Raw genomic sequence first — 20200 nt, forward strand, 5'->3', positions numbered from 1 at the left:
CAAGCCAATTTCGCTAAGTTCGACAAGGAAAGAAAGCTAGGGATGTATGAAGTTTGATTGTCGTATTGGGACTCCTAGTTGAATGTTTGTTATCAATGTGCACGATGGCACACGTGATGTGTCTACATTATTCAGGGAATCTGTCCTGTGTTAAAGTTATGGAGAATAAAAATAAAGCCAGTCTAGCTTTCATTTGGCAACATAACACCCCTATGGGCTCGTGACTCGGCATATGAGATGTTATATATTCTGACTTATGGGCTTCACGATTTTATCTTTTAAAAGGTGCTTCACGTGAATAGGATGGTTCTTTTTTATAAAAGTTAAAATTTTCCTTCACTCACAACCAATGTGAGATTAACGATATCCTACTTTTTACACCACAACATAACCTTCCAATCAAGAGAGAATCTATATACGGACAAGAGATGTCCTCCTCCTTATTTTAATCACAAATCATCTGGTGCGCCACTATTGTGGCCAGAAACTCATGACTTAGCATATGAGGTATTGTCTGCTCTAATCTACGAGCTTCACAATTTTATTTTTTAAAAAACACTTCACACAAGAAAGATGATTCTTTGCTATATAAGATAGAATTCTCCTTGACCTCCCTTTTATACTTCAATACTACCGTACAATCTATCCATCAATCTTAAGCTACCAATCTACTTCAATAAAGATTCACCCTCACTAGTTTGGATAGCTAAAGTGCCTTTATGACGAATGCATTACCCTCTTTTATAAGCTTCTTCAATGCTCTCCACCTCCTTATAGTTTTTCTATCTTTTTCGGACGCCTAGACAGGTGAGTCTTATCAGTCTGCCCATTCAGGAAAAGGGAAGGATTAACCCCTCTCTAACACCTTTTTGATTTTATGGCCTAATCCTTGTCACACTTCATGCGTAAATAACAAATCGTTAATTATTCAGCCACCCATAGTTAAGGCCTTCTCACAAGAGGCTCAATTCCGTGATATGATGAGCTCGAAAAGTCAACACCGCTTCATGGAGCTTTCGCAGAGCCTTGATGCCTCCACAAGAACCACTTCAGCTCCGCCTTTTGAGTCTATTTGGGGAATGCTGCTCGAAATCTTTTAGCAAATATGCTCCAGTAATTTTCATCAAAAAAAAATTTAAAAAAGAAAAAAAAAATATGCTCGAGTGCTCACAAGGTCTGAAGCAGCTCGCTTGAGTCAGGCCAAGCAGCTGCTTGCCAGGTTTTATAGCTTTCCTCCAGAAATCATGAAAATAGCCATCATTAACAAAGCCACATTGACTTCCCTGCTCTAGACCATAATCAACGTCGAGGTTCCACAAAGGCGAAGATGTAAGGTAAATCAGCATCCACTACAGATCATAATTATTGTACAAGTATTCGATATTCTCATAATAAGAAACTTTTCTTAAATCAATCACCTGTATGAGAAATATTAGCTCTATTAAGTTCCACAAACGAACATGAAAACCCTTGCAAAAACAATCATCCACCTCTTTCTTGATAACTGACAATCGTTTAAATAATGGCCCCTCTAATCTCCAGTAACATTAGAATCGGACTACTAATGTGCTGGACAAATATGGGCATGCTTCTTGAAAACCTAGTGCCTAATGCCTTCTGCCATAAATCATCATTCATCCAAAAACACGCCAACCCACAGAACTAAACCTTTGCAGGAACACAGCAAGCTGTGCTCAACAGCAGATCAAAGAACTCTGCATGGCTTCAATTCTTCCGATTAAATGTATACCAAATGATCAGAAAACAATGACCATGTGATTAATCACAAAGATGATCTGGTTTTGTAAGCAAGAGAACCAAGCAAATTTATCTTCATCAGCATATTATTGAATTAATGATTCTGTTGCATGAATGCTTCGTATTTCTGCCATGACGACTCAGCAAGGAATTCCAAGACCAGTGCATTTAACCTTGCTAAAGCACGACAAAGGCTCGAGAACTGCCTGTGAAATGTGTGATCGACCCAAACAAACTCTTTGAAGCACCAAAATGCCTTATTCTGTAGACACCTGAGACAACTGTCTCAGGAATCCTCCACTCTATGGTTGCATAGCTCTGAGAACTAAACTTTGAAGGCCTTGACCACTTGAAACGCAGGCAGAAATCATCATCATCATAGGCGGGAATCCAAGTCTTGCTACCATCTAAGATCTCGACAAGAGAAAATGTACCATCAGTTAGGAGGTCATTCCTAGGGCAAGCAGACCAGAATGTGGCTGCCACCATGCCGCCAGGCTTGAATGTGGAATTCGCAGGAACATCAGTACTGACATCCCCAAACCTCACACCAGTAGGAGTTGTGTCCACTACAACTCCAGGGAGCAAGCCAACTTGCTTGTCTAGGAGATCTGGAGGTTGTGGGCCTGGTTGGATGGTTTGACCGCTGATAAGTGCAGAAGCAAGCTTCTTGAATTCCTGAATATAGGCACTCAGCGTGTGTGGGCCAAATAATGTTGATGCTCCCTGAGAAAGAACATGCGGACCTTAGAGCAATTTATGAGATCCCAAAGCAAATAATTTAACCTAGGATCTCAGCATCATGCTTCTTGAGATCACAAGGCAGTATGTAATCTAATGGAATTTGTGCTAAAGCTTGTAGGTGACAGAATCAGGTCACAGTTGAGAAGGAAAAACATTGAATTATGTATGAGAAATGTAGTAGGTAAGGCATAAATTCGCTACATAGCATCAAGGAAATGATGTATGAATGTTACAGTATCACTGATGAAAGGGAGAACATTTGAAATGATATACCTCTTTGAAGATGTTTGTTCCTGATTCTGGCCTCAACAATAACTCTGTTGATAAAGCCAAGTAATAGAGCTGTAAATTTTAATCTCTTGAACAGAGTTGCTACAATGACCCTTTTATGAACCCCAAATAGGGTTCAGATTTAACAATATTTTAGACAACTCGATAGTAGAACATAATATTAATGTAGGAAATTCAAAATGGATAGGGAAAAGCATATCAGGAACATATGCCATATAGCAAGTAAACAGGCTTCCAAGGAAACACTATATGTATGCATATAAAAAGTCAAAGACATGGAACAGCTACGTAAAATTTCTTCAGTGACATGTGCATCATGGATGAACACAAACTATATATATGTATTTGTATGCCACACCAATTAATCACTTCTGTCTTCTGATATCCCCATTTTCAAGCCAAATTAATGGGATGATGTGACTAGCAACATGCTTCTCATTATATCAATACTCCTAGCATATATCCACATAATCTAAGCTGGCAAGTTAAAGTTTTATGAGTCCAAATGGATCTGGTTCTTGGATATGGGCATGATTCATTATGGAACAAGGCATGTTAGACTGGATGCAAGGAATTCTTAACAATAAATAGGTGATTCATGGAAGGAACAAAAAATTTGTAAAATCAGTTGTATGAGAAACTAAAACTGCAAACCTCATATCTTTGGATCTGGTACTCCTCAAAGGTGGTCACATATTGAGAGTATGTGTTTGACAACCCAGCAATAACTATGCGAACGTTGCCACCAAATTCACCATTGCTGCCACTGGTAAGTACTGTTTGCACAGCATCTCTGAGACGCCTCCCAGCCATGGTTGTGAATTCTGTCAACAATATAACAAAATTCAGAGCCATTTCAGAAGTCCACCTCATTAAGGAATATAGAGCAAATGAATAATAAATTGAAGAGGCTGTCTAACAAATAAAAACAATGAATAAACAGAAACAATAGAAATTTTATTTTGCAAATTTTATCTCCAATTATAAGCAAGCAAATAAGTTCTGCATCTACAATCTTGATATTAGTACACTGTAAGGAAGAAAGGAGAAAACACATGTACCTCCAGGTACGCACAGGATGACCACTTGTCCTATTCGAATTATCTGAATTGGAAGTATGGAAGGCTGGAGAGAGGAAATGAAAAAGGAATTAGATGTATGCAACAAAAAAGAGAGCTCTTATTCTACAAGCAGCACGAGAGTTATTGCAAGATAAAATTTAAGTGCATTGTGCAACCATTCAACAAAAAGAAAAGGTGAATGCACTACAATCAAGTTAGAGATTCCAGTTTTGAGAAGAGCATATAAAAGTGCAAGTAATCACCACTTTGACGCATCAGGGTAACCATTAAAATAACAATCATCAAGCATCAGTAATCCACTCTAAAGCAGAAACCAGAGAACTGCACCCCCCCCCCCCTCTCCCCCTCCTGTCCAATTTCTTGATAGGACCACATACATATGACCCAGTGGATACTGGATCGAACTGGCCAGTTTTTGAAAAACCAGCGACCCAAACAGTTTTCCATCTTCAAAGTGCTTATTGCTTGTATGGTTTAGAATCTCTCAACCTTCGAGACAGCAAATTTATAATAATTTATTAAGTTACAAAATTATATCTATGTTATTTTAATGGAGTTGTGCTTCATATTTTAATAATCAAATTTTCCTAAAACAAAAATATACTTTATTTTATTTATTTGGATATGTCTAAAAAATTGCCATTTAAAAAAATAAAAAATCAACAAACCCTACATATTTTCCGATGTTATATATAACTTTGCTAACACTTTTTTAGAAAATTAGATGAATCATGATTTTTTTCTATTTATGCTGCAATTAAAGGACAAAGTAGGATGTAGATCAGTGTCATTTAAAGAGTAGAACTGAACATGGAAAATTTATCAAAAAATAGGCACATTTTTCTTATATTATATCCAATTATTTATTTTTAAAATTTTTAATATGTTTAACTTATAAACCAGTCCAACCAATTGACCTGGCGATTGGACCAATGAGTGACCTGTTAGACATGGAGATTCAAGTTTAACAACTATGGTTTTATATGTCTCTATTTTAAAATTCATATAAGCAAGATAAACTTACAACAATTACATACAGCTCCTTAAAACAAATGCATCAGACAAGGATAAAGAAACAAGTCTACCTATCAAATGATGATTTATTGAAGTCATCGCCTACTTTATGCCTAAAGAAGTCACACAATTTCTAGATGATCAAAAGCACCAGAACAACTAGGAAATGTATTTTGTCAATTTAATCCACTAGTTTGTGCCTGATAAATGATTGCAATTTCCCATATCAACCCTTGCTTTCTTCTTCTATCTTCCGGATCCTTTCCAAGTTCTGGGGAGCCTAAAAAGGCAGTTCCATTTAGGTTTAAAGGCAAGCCTTTCTTTTTTTCTTTTTTTCCCCCTTTTTATTGAAGTATTAGGTAGATAAAAGAAATACAAATGTGAGACACTGCTTACCGCCCAATTGTAAGGTAGCTTCATTTCACCGGTATCAATTAAAATAGGCTTTGGCTGCTGGCATGCAACTTGTTCCTTAGTTGGCGTTTTCAGCAAGTCCCCAACTAATTTCCAGAAAGGATTACCCTGATGCAGCATCAAAACAGACAACAGTTGAATACTCATTCAACACTCACCATGAAAAGATGAGGATTAAATGCTATAACCAACCTTGTCATCCCCTTGCTTGAAATCAAATGCTCCAGGACCATCTGTGGTTCCTGCAGCAAAAGCAAATCCCATCGCTGCTGGGCATGTTTTCACCATTTGCTGACCTCCCCCACTTGAAGGAAAGTTTACCTCAAGCTGCGAGAAATCTATGTAAGTGTGACGATACTCAACCTTCCCCTTTACTTGCTCCGATGCTGTGTTGAAGAGATCCATAGCTTTGATGAATTGCCTTTCACCAATGATACGTGTGCTTTCAAACTCATCAGGGTATCTGGCAGATAAACCCGATTATTCAAGTTCATAGTGATAATTGATTATATAATCTAGAAAGAAACTAAGCAATGACGCTAATTTTACCCTGGGCCACGGCCATAACAGAGTTCATTCTTCCCATTGCAGGTACTGTGATTGAAATCACAAGGCAGTCCGGTGTCTATGCAGAATGTTCCAAGAACATTGGGACTAACATCTCCACAGTTTGATTGACAAAATGCAGACACAAATTTTGGTTTGTTACCCTCCCCACTCCGGACACGCTGGGAGACACTCACAGAACTTGCTAATCGCCTTCCACCAGATGCCTGGAAGGAGGATGCTAGCTGCAGCAACTCATCAACTGCAATAAGTGGGAAAAAAATAATAAATTTTGATTAAAAATTCTGGGAAATAAGTTTCTATAGCTAAAACTGTCCCACCAATACAAAACATAAGGTTCCATAAAAAAGAATGCTAGAATAACAGAGACTATTTTCAGACATACAGTTCTCATGTGGCTGAGGAATAATGCCAGAGACTCTGCGTGGAAATCTATCAAGTTTGCTGCCAGCCCCAAAAGCATCATGGTATACGCTGTTGCTTCCTTTAGGGAAACCCTTTTGGTCAGCCCAGTCCTCCATGAAACGTGCAGCAGCTCCTTTGTTGTCTCCACTAATCAAGGAGTTTGTGCGACTCATGGAAGTTCCATGAGTTGCAAACCAGTTAAAGCTTCCAACTGGACCCCATTCATCGTCTACAAACTTCAGCAGAGTCATTTCTTTATCAACATTGTACTTGTACTGGTTGCGCTCTGAAGCAGGATTATTTAGGTAGGCACTAGGACTGCGATTAACACTAGCATCCAGGAGCTCTCCTGAAATCAAAAGATCCAATGCCATAACAAAGGATCATGTAACTACTGAAACTGACTTAAATTACAGGACATTGAAAAAAGTGAGATTCTTCAGAACAAAAGTAAAGCTACAGTAACATGGTGTAAAAATATTCACTAAGTAACATGGTGTAAAAATAGTATTATGGACTTCAAGATAACTATACATCTGACGGTCTCTGAAGTTAGACTTATAGGTCGATAAAATTAGAGGGGGAACATCAAATCAGTATAATGTCAGTTGACCAACCTTAGGGTCAGTAGCATAACAAAACAGAGCAGAGACTAAATTAAGTCATAATGCTAACACAGTTTGGCTAAATGAATTTGCAAAATATTTTATGTGGTGCATATTTCATCACATTATTCCAACAAGATAGTGGAAAATTGAGAATATAAACACTTAGGCTAACAATTTTAAAGGAACATAATCATTCTCTTTACATCAAAACTGGATCTAACTTCAGGTGACCAGCCTACATTACTAGGACACATTTCAGTTTATACAAAAAATTGTCCATGATCAACATTACCGGATACAGGAATATGCAATGTTTAAATGATGGTAACAATTATGATGATGACAACAATAACCATCACAACCAGCTGAAGAAAGAACACCTGAAGTAATGACTAAAAGTTCTACTACAATATTATTTAATTCTCAGATAATAGAAGATTTATAGACAAAGATACCAAACGAAGAACCTCTTTGTGCTTTATAAGTTGATAGGTTTAACTCCCAGGCTTGCGATACCATTATAGCAACCATTACACAGCACTAGCACATAAATTAGCATTGGCTAAAATTATATGCTACTCAAAATTCACCACAAAATACAAACACTGTAGTTGTAAATAAATGATATTAATATGTCAACTAGACAGCAGTATCCAACCAGACAGAATAAACAAACAGGGCAAATCCTCCATTTTACAAATTATAATGCAGAATCTATCCCCTTACCTTTATTTACAAAGATACTTCCAGGACGGAGGTTTTCATGAGCTTGTATAATACTTTTCTCGATGCCATCAACAATGACATCAAATGATTGCCTTACAAATCCGAGAGATGTTATGATATATACAACATATTGAAGATAACCCCCGGGTCCAGCATGAGTATGAATGCCACTGATGGCCACATTTTGTTCATTGTATATGCCTCCATACCTGCCAAAATGAAGGTCAGACAATAAGATCCACCAGTTTGCCCAACCATTTAGGCTGTGTTTGGATAGGGAACAAGAAAACTGGCGATACTAAAAGTTATACCTCTAGGAATTGTTATGCTAATTTCCATTTTTTGCTAGACTTTTGAATAGCAAAAGCCTGCCTTTTGGAATAAATTTTGAATGATTACTTTTCCATCCATAAAAAAGTAAAAAGGAGGCATAAAAGGTGCCTTTATGCCAAGGAATAGTTTATGACAGCTTCCCTTGGAATGGTTATACCTGTCATAAGCAAGTTTGCCTAGGATAACAATTCCTTGGTTACGCCTCCTTCCAGAATGCTGTTTGGCATGCACCAGGCCTATTATTCCAAGCCTTGTGCCTACTTTATGCCGATAAACCAAAGCAGCCTCAAAGTAACATGCTGATATCTAAGTGAAACTGAAAATCAAGATGAATGGTTTAGATATATGGGTGGTGAAGAGATTGAAATCCATCCATCCATATATGAAGACTACATCAGCAAAATACAATGTAATTTACAAATCATGTATTCCGAAAGTGAAAGCATTATCTCCACAAAGTATTTTCCTGTGAGAATTGTATTAATGATAATTAAAGGTATATGTGGTGGTCCAAGGAAGAGGAAGACCAACCAAAAACATATTGTCCCATAAATATAACACTAGAAGGGCCTAGAAAACAAAGGATAGTGAGGAATTCATTCTAATGTTCAAAAGGATCGCCACAAAAAAATATCACTTTGTAAGTTTTGTGACCAGTTATATGACTTTAACAAACTGAATGGCTCTCCACTTACAAGGACAACAACAAAGATACACAAAAGATTCATGATATGGTGATGTTAAGAGTGATCAGCAAAATCCAAATGAATAAATAACATCAAGATAGTAGTATAAAGTATAAACTATAAAACAAAATTAGTTTCACTGCCAGAAGAATTTTCTAATGATAACAGTTCAACGATATCCCTTTCATTAGTAGGAAAAGGTAGCTGTACATGAAAGTTCTGTAATCTATAATGGCCCAAAATATAAATCATGCATTGCTAAATAAATTGATACCACTTCATTGCTGTGGACAAAGTAGCAAATCCACAGTTCAATTATTTATTTGAATGCTCAGAATGGAAAGCTAGCAATTAAGATAAACAATGCACATTATGCCTGTAGTGATACCAGAATGTTTTGCATAGTGTAGAATCTCATGGATAAATCCATTCTAAACTAGAGCAAGTTTGGATAGAGAGATGACAATTCTTATCCCATTTACTTGGAACCAGAACTATGAATGGTTCTTCATCAAACATGTCGATTAGTTTTTTTCCTAAGAATCTTTTTTATTCATATTCTTTTAGGACTTCACTTCTTTTCTGACCATCAACACAAAAATGAACCATCTTATAAGGAGTCCAGTTACCTTCATTGAAAATGTACCACCATCTAAGTTGGTGCCTCATCAACTATTGCAACTCCAAAGCTTCCTCTTACATACTCTTTTGTGACCCTATTGTTTTGATTTTCACAAATTTATGCAAGCATTTTTAGCTCATCAACTATTGCAACTCCTAAGCTCCCTCTTACGTACTCATTTGTGACCCTATTGTTTTTTACAAATTTATGCGAGCATTCTTAGCTCTTATAAATTTCTTAAATGTTCTGAATATTCATTAGTGTCTAATTCATAAAGCAAGGTTTAGATGTTCATATTTAAGAGCAGCATCATGGAGTAGCTGAATGGGACTTAATAGTAACAGCATAAGAAAATTTTCTGACTCCTGAGTACCTCAACTTTAGTCTTTCAATTACTTTGATCGTGACAAGTTGGGATGCCATGCATGCATCCAGATTCACAAACACCACATGGCTTCCCCCAGGCTCAGCAACAATGAATGAGCGGGCCTTTAGCCTGAAATGAACTCCAGAGGCAAGCTGCTCAGCATTAGCATACCCCATCATGTTGACATCAGCTGCGGGCCCTGTTATGTCATAGCTCCCAAGCCCAATCAAGTATGTTGAATCTGAGAGAGTTTCTTTGCAGTTATGAAAAAGAAGTACTAGCAGAAGCCAAAACCAAATGCTTGCACATGCAGTATGAGTGTAGCGGAAGGAAAGAATAAATAGCTCCATTTGTATTGACAAAAAGACCCCTTCAATTATCTCAGATGTGCCAAATCACATTTAGCTGCTGCAAACTGAGGAAGAAAAAAACCAAATTAGCACATAACTTAAAGGTATTTATAACTAATTAAATTAAAACAAAAAACTGCATCTGTAAAATTGCACAATCTATGATGACAAATAGACTTGACATGTCATGCTCTCAAATCATAGGGCATATCATTTGTTGTCTTTGAAATCTCAAATATAATGGCCATTTGGTGTTGCTTTCATTTATTTTTTTTTGTTTCCATGATCAAAGATGAAAAACGAACGAAGTGAACATGTGTGATGAAACCTTTTTGTGTTTCTAATTGTTTTTTGGGAAAACCTTTAGAGCTTTTGGTAGCAAAGGTTTATTGCTTTCCAAAAAGAGTGGAAATAAAAGCAAAGAATATCAGAAGTTTTGTACAAATGCTATGTTCAATATCAATCTACATGTGGCATTTCACTAACTTGCAGAGAAACAAAAACATTGAAACAACAACAATGCCAAACAGGTCCTAAGTAAACCAGAGGGAGGTGCATCATATACAAGCATTAACTAGGCATTTGGTTCATACAAACGGTAGAAAGTGATGGCACTGACAGAAAGGCTGCCTACCTAAAACCAGCCTTGAGATTGGCTGCATGTGAAAGGACCACCATTTATATGCTAATAAAAAAGCATGCCAAGATTGAAAAAAATTAAATCAGTTTAAGCCAGTTGGAAAGAAATGAAACATGCTCCATCCATGTAGCCTGCACCAACTGATCTTTCAATTGAGATGAACAAGAAAGCAGACCCTTTGAAGAATATCCATGGACAAACTCAAATGATACTTTTCCCCCTCTCTCCACAGGATCCGTGTGCGCACTCCTCAACCTCTGAATCCTCCACATTATAACGAACCATTCTCATGCTATAGATTCCCAACTTTCAGACTACAAACACATCAAATCTAATATAGTTTCAGGTATTATAAAATGAAATGGTGACTTGAGAAAGCCCTGGCCAGAATAATTTAGATTTCCTTTGACGGTTTAGAAAGTACAAAGGAGAAAATGAAAAAGACTCAAAACTAAAAGACTTGATTTAGTGGGTAGCATACCTCTCAAAGAAAATGCAAAAGGACTCAAATCAAACTTGAAACTTGTGGCAAGGTGCTATTACTAATTTACAGCTAGAATTGTAAGCATTCCTAACGACAATTACAGTAGGGATCAAGAAAGTTTTAGCATCCAACTGTCCACCAATACCTATCTGCAAAGCTATAATCAAGTGAACATTTAAACCCTGATATTATTTTTAAGAGGAAATGATAATGAGAATCTACACCCACTTATGCTCATTATGATCTGCAACAGCCCATAGGCTCCAAAGAAACCCAATTATAGAATTACTAAAGAATGTATAGCTCAAACCAAATCACTCCAAATGTCTGGAGAATTTGTGTTGGTATGGGGTACAACCACCCTACACCTTATGCTATGTTGGTTGGTTTCACACTGGGTTTGTCCCATATTTGCATTCACATCTTGCCTGCGTTCAAGGATGTCCACCTGCGTGATGCTTTTATAGAAGGTGTTATCGCCAACCCTCAAGTGACTCTCCCCCCACCCTAGAGTGGCAAGGCCGTTGATGCGCAAAGGCCTTTCGGAGATGGTTCCTATTTGGGGTAGTTTTACTCAGCTGGGGGTTCACCTGCGGTCTCGAAGGATGATCAACAGGATAGCAAGGACCATTGGGAAGCCATTACATATTTGTCAACCTATGACAAGTCAATCAAAGCTCGCTTATATGCGGGTTTGTATTGAATTGAATCCTCACAGCTAGTTGTGGGTGGATTGAATTGGGCAATGGTGGCATGGAAGAACAGGTGGTTGAGAGTTCCTGAAGCCTCACATAATCAAATCTCCAGTGATGAATTCACGGTGACATAAAATCAATATCTGAATGCTGATTTTATGTAAATCTGATCTTCTTGGAAGCACATTATGAAACTCGCACTTGGAATCGGCGTGCCCCAGCTAAATTCTATGAATAAATTGGTTCAAAGACATGCATCTACCTACATATAGTAAATACCTAAATATGGCGAGGATCTAGACGAGAGACCTCCGGCCAAAATGGGAAGGCATCTGGAAAACTCACCAGACTGAAGCCTCACGCAATTCACCGGCGAAACCCCTCTGTTTTTTTGATAACAACTGGCGAAACCCCTTCAAACCACCTCCAACGCTTCAAAGTTCTATTTCCCAAAATGGAACGCCGAGGTGCCTTTTCTTTTTAGATTAGCAGATGGTCATCGGATACCGCAGCTGTCTGCCATAAACCATCCCACCCCAACCCCATCAAAAAAGCAGGGATAAAAGAAAAAATCAAAGCCGTTATGTTAATTCCTCAATAAAGAAAACTAGTAAACATGTAATGCCAACATGGAATATGGTTATACGGATGACGAGGTCAAGCTAATAAGCTAATGGAAGCGCCGAGGCCCAGTGGGAAAGCAAGAAACAAGCTGAGATAAAATCCTAAAAGCGCTAGTTGTGTGAGGCAGCTGGGAACCTCCGTGAAGAAGAAAGTGGCCTTGACTCATTTGGCCACGACGACGACTGGAACGAAGCTGGAGACCCGGACAAAGCCACGGGCCCGAGCACGGGGATCAGTTGGAAGGAGAAGGTGCAAAGCGCAACAAGACGAGGCCCAACTCCGCTACTTCCACTCACCAGATTGGCCGGGGCAATGCGCAGTACCCACCCTTGCTGCCGCAGATATTAATATATTTGATCATAATTAAAATTTATTATCTGATATATAATAATAATTATTATTATTATTATTACTTAATATGCAACATAAGTTGATTTTTGAAATCTCTATATTATCCTATTGCATTTAAAAGAAAGTTAAAAAAAATAAGCTATCGCACCAGATAGTATCAGGTGCGGTATTAATAATGCACCTTTTTTTTTTCTCTACGCAATAAAATTTATTAATGAATGTGTAATAAAAAATTAATTATTAAAATTTTTTATCATAATCTATTATATTGCTATATTTCTATATTATATTTATTATACAACTTATTCATTACTATAATAAATTTTATTTATCATTAATTTATTATATTATTAAATTATATTTATTATAATTTATTATATTATTATATTAATTCGTTCGGGCTACATGACCGATACTCTTCTTATTATATTTCTGTTGTTTAGGGTGCAAAATTCAAATAAGAAAAAAAATTTTATGTACCACAGGCGGTGTAAAAAATTCGACAGAGAGTGCACTGTCTTATCCGATTGATCCACATAGCCATCACTTTCTAATGCGTAGCTCTTTGAAAAAATTATGATATCTTATATCCATATTATAACATCATATGTGCACATTATAACCTATTGCAAACAAGATGTCATAATATGATCCAGAAAATTATGACATCCTGCATATTATAACATTTTATGTCAAATTATGACTTTCTGCATACAGGATGTCGTATAATAGCTCAGAATTATGAGAGAGGTATTTTTGTCCAACTATTTTTTAATACACATTTAATGCCTACAATTCTGTTTTTTCGTTTGAAAATTTTGAATGATAAAAATGCTCCTTCTTTTGGAGACAGTTCAAGCATGTATATTTTTAAAATTTTTATAGCGGAAGCAGTAGTTTAAAATTTTTAATCTCCTACACATGCTTTAGATCAAATCTAAACTACCTTCTCGAGGATCTATGATATGAAAAATTTGCATAAAAAAAATCTGATTTGAAACAAAACACTGCATCGATCGTATCAATGCCCTGAATCAGATCTAACGTTTAGATCTGATCCAATGAATTCAGAACCCATATTATCTGATTGTAGGTCGATGATCACCACTACTGATACACGTGGTAGAAGGTCCTTCCTGATACCGAGTAGCCGTACAATGGGTCCGACCTCTACAGGTGATCCACTCGAAACACCGAACAAATCATCCTTCTCAGGAATGCTAGCTTGCAACGAAGGATTTGGATGGCTGTTGAAGACCTCTTTCTTCAGATCAAACGGATACCTCCAAATCAGAAGAGAGAGCTTTTCAAGGAGGAGATGGCATGGAAGAAGAAAAACAAAATTCCTTTTATTTTTCTCTCTCACAAAATAGGAACTAGGAAATCCTAAAACCCTGCCCTAGATCTCACGCCCCAAAGAGGATCTTCTTCCTCTTTTTCTCATGCACAGACGCCCACCCCTCTTTCTCATATCTCTCACACCCTCTCTGAGGATTTCTCACGCCAAATCTGAAGTGGTTTGGCGCACAAAAATCAGTCCTTCTTAAAGGTGATGTCCCAAGTAGAGTTTGGATAATCTGGTTCAGCTTCAAACAACCTTTGATCTTATCACGAATTCAAATCAAATTTGAACTCCTTTTTAAGCATACTATGACATACCGTGTCAAAATTATAATTTTCTATAAGTAGAATATCATAATATGGACATAAGATATCATAATATAAAAAAAATTATGATATCACAAAAAGTCATAATTTGACGTGGGATGTCATAAAATAACATAAAATATCATAATTTTTTAGAAATATTTTCATTATTCAAAATTTTTAAATAAAAAAATAGAACTGCAGACATTAAATATATATTGAAAAGTGATGGCTATATGGACTAATCGGACAAGATGGTGCATTCTACGTTGGATTTTCTATACCGCCTGCGGTAAACATTTTCCTTCAAATAGGTGGGCCAGGTTCAATGAAAATGTGAGCTTTTTACCTGGTGAATAATGTTCACGAATGCTATTATGGCCCCCCTGCTTCTTGCTTTATTTTCACTACATGCGGTCCTTTTACAAGTGCTTTGCGTCCACCTGACAATAAGACTTGCCACAGTGTTTATGGGTGGAACGTGTTATAAATTAAACCAGATCCAATCTAACCTATTTTGACATTTAGGTTCGGGCCACATTTATAAAGCAAACGAAACTAGAGTGAATGTCGGAAAGGATAGAGATGGTTCTCTCTCGGCTGCCTCCCACAGCCTTGGCCGACAGGCCTACAAAGCACTCAAAACCCTCCCTGTGACAGTAGGCCTGTAGAAGTTTAGAATGGAATCGTTCTCATCGTTTACTCAAGAAACATTATGACACTTTTCCTGGGAATTAAAGGGCCGTGAGAATGCGCTAAACCATCAAAAAAAAATACAACTCCAAAAACTTGATTAATCAATTCTGAATAGAAAATTCTTTCGCAAACGCATGCACCACACATGGTGATTGGCTCATATATAGGCCAATGAAAAAAAAAAAAAATTTATACGTTGTCTAATCTCGTATGTGAGTCAATCACTACACATGATGCACGCATTCTGCATCGTGCATGGTGCACAAAAAATTTTTCATTTTAAATTTTAAGTGATACATCTCAAAACTAATCACAATATGATAGAACTGATTAATCAAAAGATTGCTACGAAGCCTTCATTTGGCCAACCAGCTCCTGTCATATGGCTAGTCAAGCTGCATGGAGATGTCCAAAACTCCCTCATATGACTACAGCTAATCTACGATGGCAAACTTCTATAATCAAGAGATACAGAAAAATTGATGAATACAAAAATCACTAGCATGATTTCTTTGAAACATGCAAAAGGTTATCCAACATAATCGATCAATGCATCCCAAGATTCTACGGCAACGGATACCAATCCTTATCTATATAAACTATTCCAAAAAAACTCTCCAAATAGCCTCTCATACAATACCTCCAATGTTTTTGTGAGAGTTATCAAACTTAGACATCACATGATCCTTCGTCGGACATGCTCTAACCAAAGGGCTCCCATGCCTATGGTATTCCTATTGGAGCAAAGATTCAGGCATGATCTCCTTCCTTCAACATTAATTGGATGCAATCGATCCATCCAAATCTTGGCAACCATCATCCACTGATTAGGGAGGCAAGATCTGCGGCCAACTCCCTCAATTTTTGTAGTATCTCATCGAGCCCTCCAGCATACCAACCAACTTGACAGTCAAGTCAAATCAATTTCCAGCAGCAATACTAATTACCACCAATCCATATCGGCCTATTCAAATCTCCTTATGAAACCATTGGTTGCAAGTTTCATGAGTCAAATATGATCTTTTAGTTCCTCATAAGCTACCAAAAAAAATCAAGCCTTTAAGCTTGCTATTCATAACTTGGCTAATTAAGTAGACAATCTCTCTGATACTCCAATTTACAAGAAGCAATATTAAAATTTCAACTATAACTCTATGTTTAATTAAGATCATGAGAAGATGGATGAATGGAATTAAAAGGATAAATGGCTTTTACCCATCGTTTGGTTTAAAAAATTATAGAAATAATGGATAAAAAAAAAAAGAATTATCAGTGCATCTTGATCCATCAATTTGCATTCTCCCAAATTGAAAAAATGAAGAAAGGATAGATAGCGCAATGAAGGATAAACTTTTGCATTAACAAAATTATCCCTCATTAATTTTTTTTTGATAAACTATAATACTTCTTAATTTTTTTCATTTATATTATTTATATATATTTTATATATATTATTAAATTTTATTAATCATTATTTTAATTTTAGTATATAATTTTAATAATTATAATCAAATAATTAGATTATCTTCTATTTCTCTATATATATATTTACTATTTTTAATTAACTATTTTTATAATATTAATTAACTATTTAAATAAAATTATAAATTAATTAGTTATAATATATAGTTGGTTTTATTAATAATTAATTTATAAAATTATATATTAAATTAAATATTTATATAATTTTTACTCTATCTATCCATCTTTTTTCTTCCATCTATATTTCCTTCAATCCATCCTTCACACCAAATAGAGGATAAGAGCTTGGCAGATCGTATAAAACCAACAACTTTGACTAAAACTAGAATAAGAAAGTGTCAAATAGACCTACTCATGGACCAAGTAGGATGGGCCATGTTCCAATCGACCTCTGCCTAAATAGTAATTTAATTTAGTTAGGCCCGAGCCTAGCCCGCTTGACCTTCGGCCTATTTTTTAAGCCCAAATTCAGCCCTTGCGCAGGGTTTAGGCAGTTGGTGCTTGCAAATACTAGGCATATTGACAGAAAATCATATTCTAAAGTAAGTAATTAAGAAACAAACGCTATCATGATAAAATTACGGTAACATGCTTTCAACTTTTCATAATTTTAAATTATATATCAAAACTTCTAATTTTTTAATTAGACCCTACAACATAAGATTTGGAATTGTTATCTAATAATTTCAGATACCATATTTCATTAATGTCCTTCCCCTTGAATTATAATAGTTTTTCTAATGGAAAGAGAGAAGATCACGTTGCCGTGACTCCTCATTCCTCCTTTCTTTCCGCTGGTTGGATTTTGTCCGACTTGGTTGAGAGCAGTGAAGAGGAAGAGACGGCATAGGAGAGAGATAAACCTAATACTGATGAACCTTAAAGCACGGGAGAGAGATAAACCTAATACTGATGAACCTGAAAACACGGAAATAAATAAAGCAGCAGAAGAAGAGAAAGGTATGATTTCCAATGGATCTGCAGGAGTTGCAGTCTTGGAAAGCTCCAAAACTGCATTAAAACCATGGTTGTGGTAGTAGTGCCCACCATTGTTTTGGCAGTTTAAGGGATTGTAATGTATGGTTCAAAATGGTTGAAAAAAAATTCTCTGTGCACCACCCGCGGCGTAGAAAATATGGCATCGAGCACGCCGCTTCATTATATAATTATTATTTTTTAATATATATTTAATATTTATAATTTAATTTTTTTATTTAAAATTTAAAATGATAAAATATTTTTTTAAAAATATAATATCTTTTTTTAAAATTATGATATTTTTTTATAAAAATTATAATATTTTTTTATAAAAATTAAAACATTCTCTTTCAAAAAAAATTATAACACATCTTCACAGAATTATAAAATTCCTTCACAAAATTATGATATCTCTTCACAAAAATTATGATATCCTATAAAAAATTATAATATTTTATATAAAAAATAATAATTTCAACATAAAATATTATAATTTTTAAAAATATATTTTTATTATTTAAAATTTTAAATAAAAAATAAAATTATAAATATTAAATATATATTAAAAAATGATAGCTACATAATCCAATAGAATGAAACAGTGCACTCTACGTCAAATTTTCAACACCATGAGAGGTGTATAAAAAATTTCTGAATGATTGAGCCTTCTTGCTCTTCTCCTCCTTCGGGACGGTAGGGGAGGCAAAAAAACAGCCACTTCAAATGATTATGCACAAATTCGATTCCTGCCGTTAAAACCATTAATGAATACAATATAGAAGAAAACCATTAATTTTGTGGGAAAAGGAACTCAAAACAATGTTATACTTGTAAAAGTCCAGATGAACAAAACAATGTCACTCGTCTCAACTTTCTCAATGATCTCAACAGGGATCTTAGATTCAATGTCCCCAATCCAAATTCCCGAAAGCATTTCTGCAAGAGGCAAGAAGATTTAAGAACCAGGCTACATTAATCTACGAGATGACGGAGCTACTTATAACCAGCAAGCATGGCCTTCACCTCCAATTCTTGCCAGCTTCCGTGTCTTCTTACTCCATCATTACTACTTCCTCCTTGGCAACCCCACACCCACCAAGACCAAGCCCTCAGAGCCCTCCTTTCGCCATCTCATCTCCAACCTTCCTGCCATCCCTAACACACCAGCAATCCTCAACCTTATCACAAACATGTTCTTCGATTTGGACCATCCTCGTCACCCACTCAACCTTATCCCTAACACACCTTCAAGAAGCCCTTCCTCTATGCATTGGACCTACAAATCCTGGTACGAAAGGCAGAGCCGCCGACTCAATGGCCAGCGGCCAAACACGGCCATAGCGAGGGAATGAACATGCATGATGGTAAGGCATTAAAAGACTTGGACAGGCAGATAGCTACCGCAAGGGAATGAATTCAATAGCCCCATTTTCGACAAAGCCTAGGATATAAATATATATACACACACACATACATACATATATATACATACATAAATACATACAAATATATATATATATACACACACACACATATATACATATACGTACACATGTACACACACATACACACACACACGCACGCACACACACATACATATAAATATACACATACATATAAATATATACATATACATATACATACATATAAATATACATACACATATACATACATATAATATACATACATATATACATACATACATACATAATATATAATATATATATATATATAACTCGAATTTTGAAAAAGAAATAAATTTGGCACGAACTATATTGCATAATCGAAATTGATTTCAAATTGATGAACTTGATATGCTTATTTTTTATAAATGATTATTTACTTAAATGCCTGATAAAATCAGTTGAAAGTGATCATTGCTTACTGAACTGTCTAGCTCATTACCTCCTATTTTACTGTTTTTGCAGATGTTGAGGAATTAAGATAATACAAGATATGAATGGAAGAGTGATCAAAAGCAGAATCTCCATACTTTTATTTTAGGTTAAAAATCTTATTGAAGATGTAAGGCTTATGAATCATTGTTGAATTTATTGAGATATTAAAGAAAAAATTTAGATCGTTATGTTTTGGATTTAAATTATTGACTAATTATTTCACTGTTATTTTAAGATAGCATAATAAGATGCCTTGCATGCTTATGGAAAGAGTTTTCTATGAATATGCGGTAGTTGTCATGACCCTCGATTCACAATCTCGGATATATATATATATATATATATATAAAAAAGGTGATCAAGGGAAAGAGCTCCTACAACTGTAAAGTTTGGGGAAATAATCAGATGTGCGCAATCTTACACACACACACACATAGTTTTCCTACTTCAAACTGGTGACATTCAAGCAACAACCGAGCAAACTTACCTTGCAACAAGGTCCGCCCGCTTAGACCCTACGATTAATGCAAATTTAAGATCATTTTTGGAAATTCATACGGAAATGTCCAGAAAAAATTATGCCTGCTAACCGACCCATCCTGCAACTTCTAAGAGCCCACCTAAATCCAGGACTGAATTCCAACCAATGAGCATGTTTACCTGCCAACAAAAAAAAAGAAAAGGGCCTTTTTAACTTCTCATGGACTCAAACTAGCGGAGTAAAGATTGATATTAATA

At 35.8% G+C, this 20200-nt stretch overlaps 1 protein-coding gene across 1 annotated transcript; it reads right to left on the reverse strand.

Moving 5' to 3' along the window:
* Positions 1-1330: 1330 nt before the first annotated feature.
* On the reverse strand, positions 1331-18841 carry LOC140855847 (neutral ceramidase-like). Its single transcript, XM_073252998.1, has 10 exons — positions 18569-18841; positions 9624-10032; positions 7610-7818; positions 6256-6624; positions 5853-6111; positions 5496-5766; positions 5286-5411; positions 3855-3918; positions 3448-3617; positions 1331-2484 (listed from the first exon to the last, which is right to left on the reverse strand). Exons 2-10 carry the CDS (start codon positions 9965-9967, stop codon positions 1936-1938), a joined length of 2361 nt encoding a protein of 786 aa, XP_073109099.1. The 5' UTR covers positions 9968-10032; positions 18569-18841; the 3' UTR covers positions 1331-1935.
* Between the last annotated feature and the right edge of the window lie 1359 nt (positions 18842-20200).

Source organism: Elaeis guineensis, chromosome 2 (assembly GCF_000442705.2).
Source record: "Elaeis guineensis isolate ETL-2024a chromosome 2, EG11, whole genome shotgun sequence".
NCBI lineage: Eukaryota > Viridiplantae > Streptophyta > Magnoliopsida > Arecales > Arecaceae > Elaeis > Elaeis guineensis.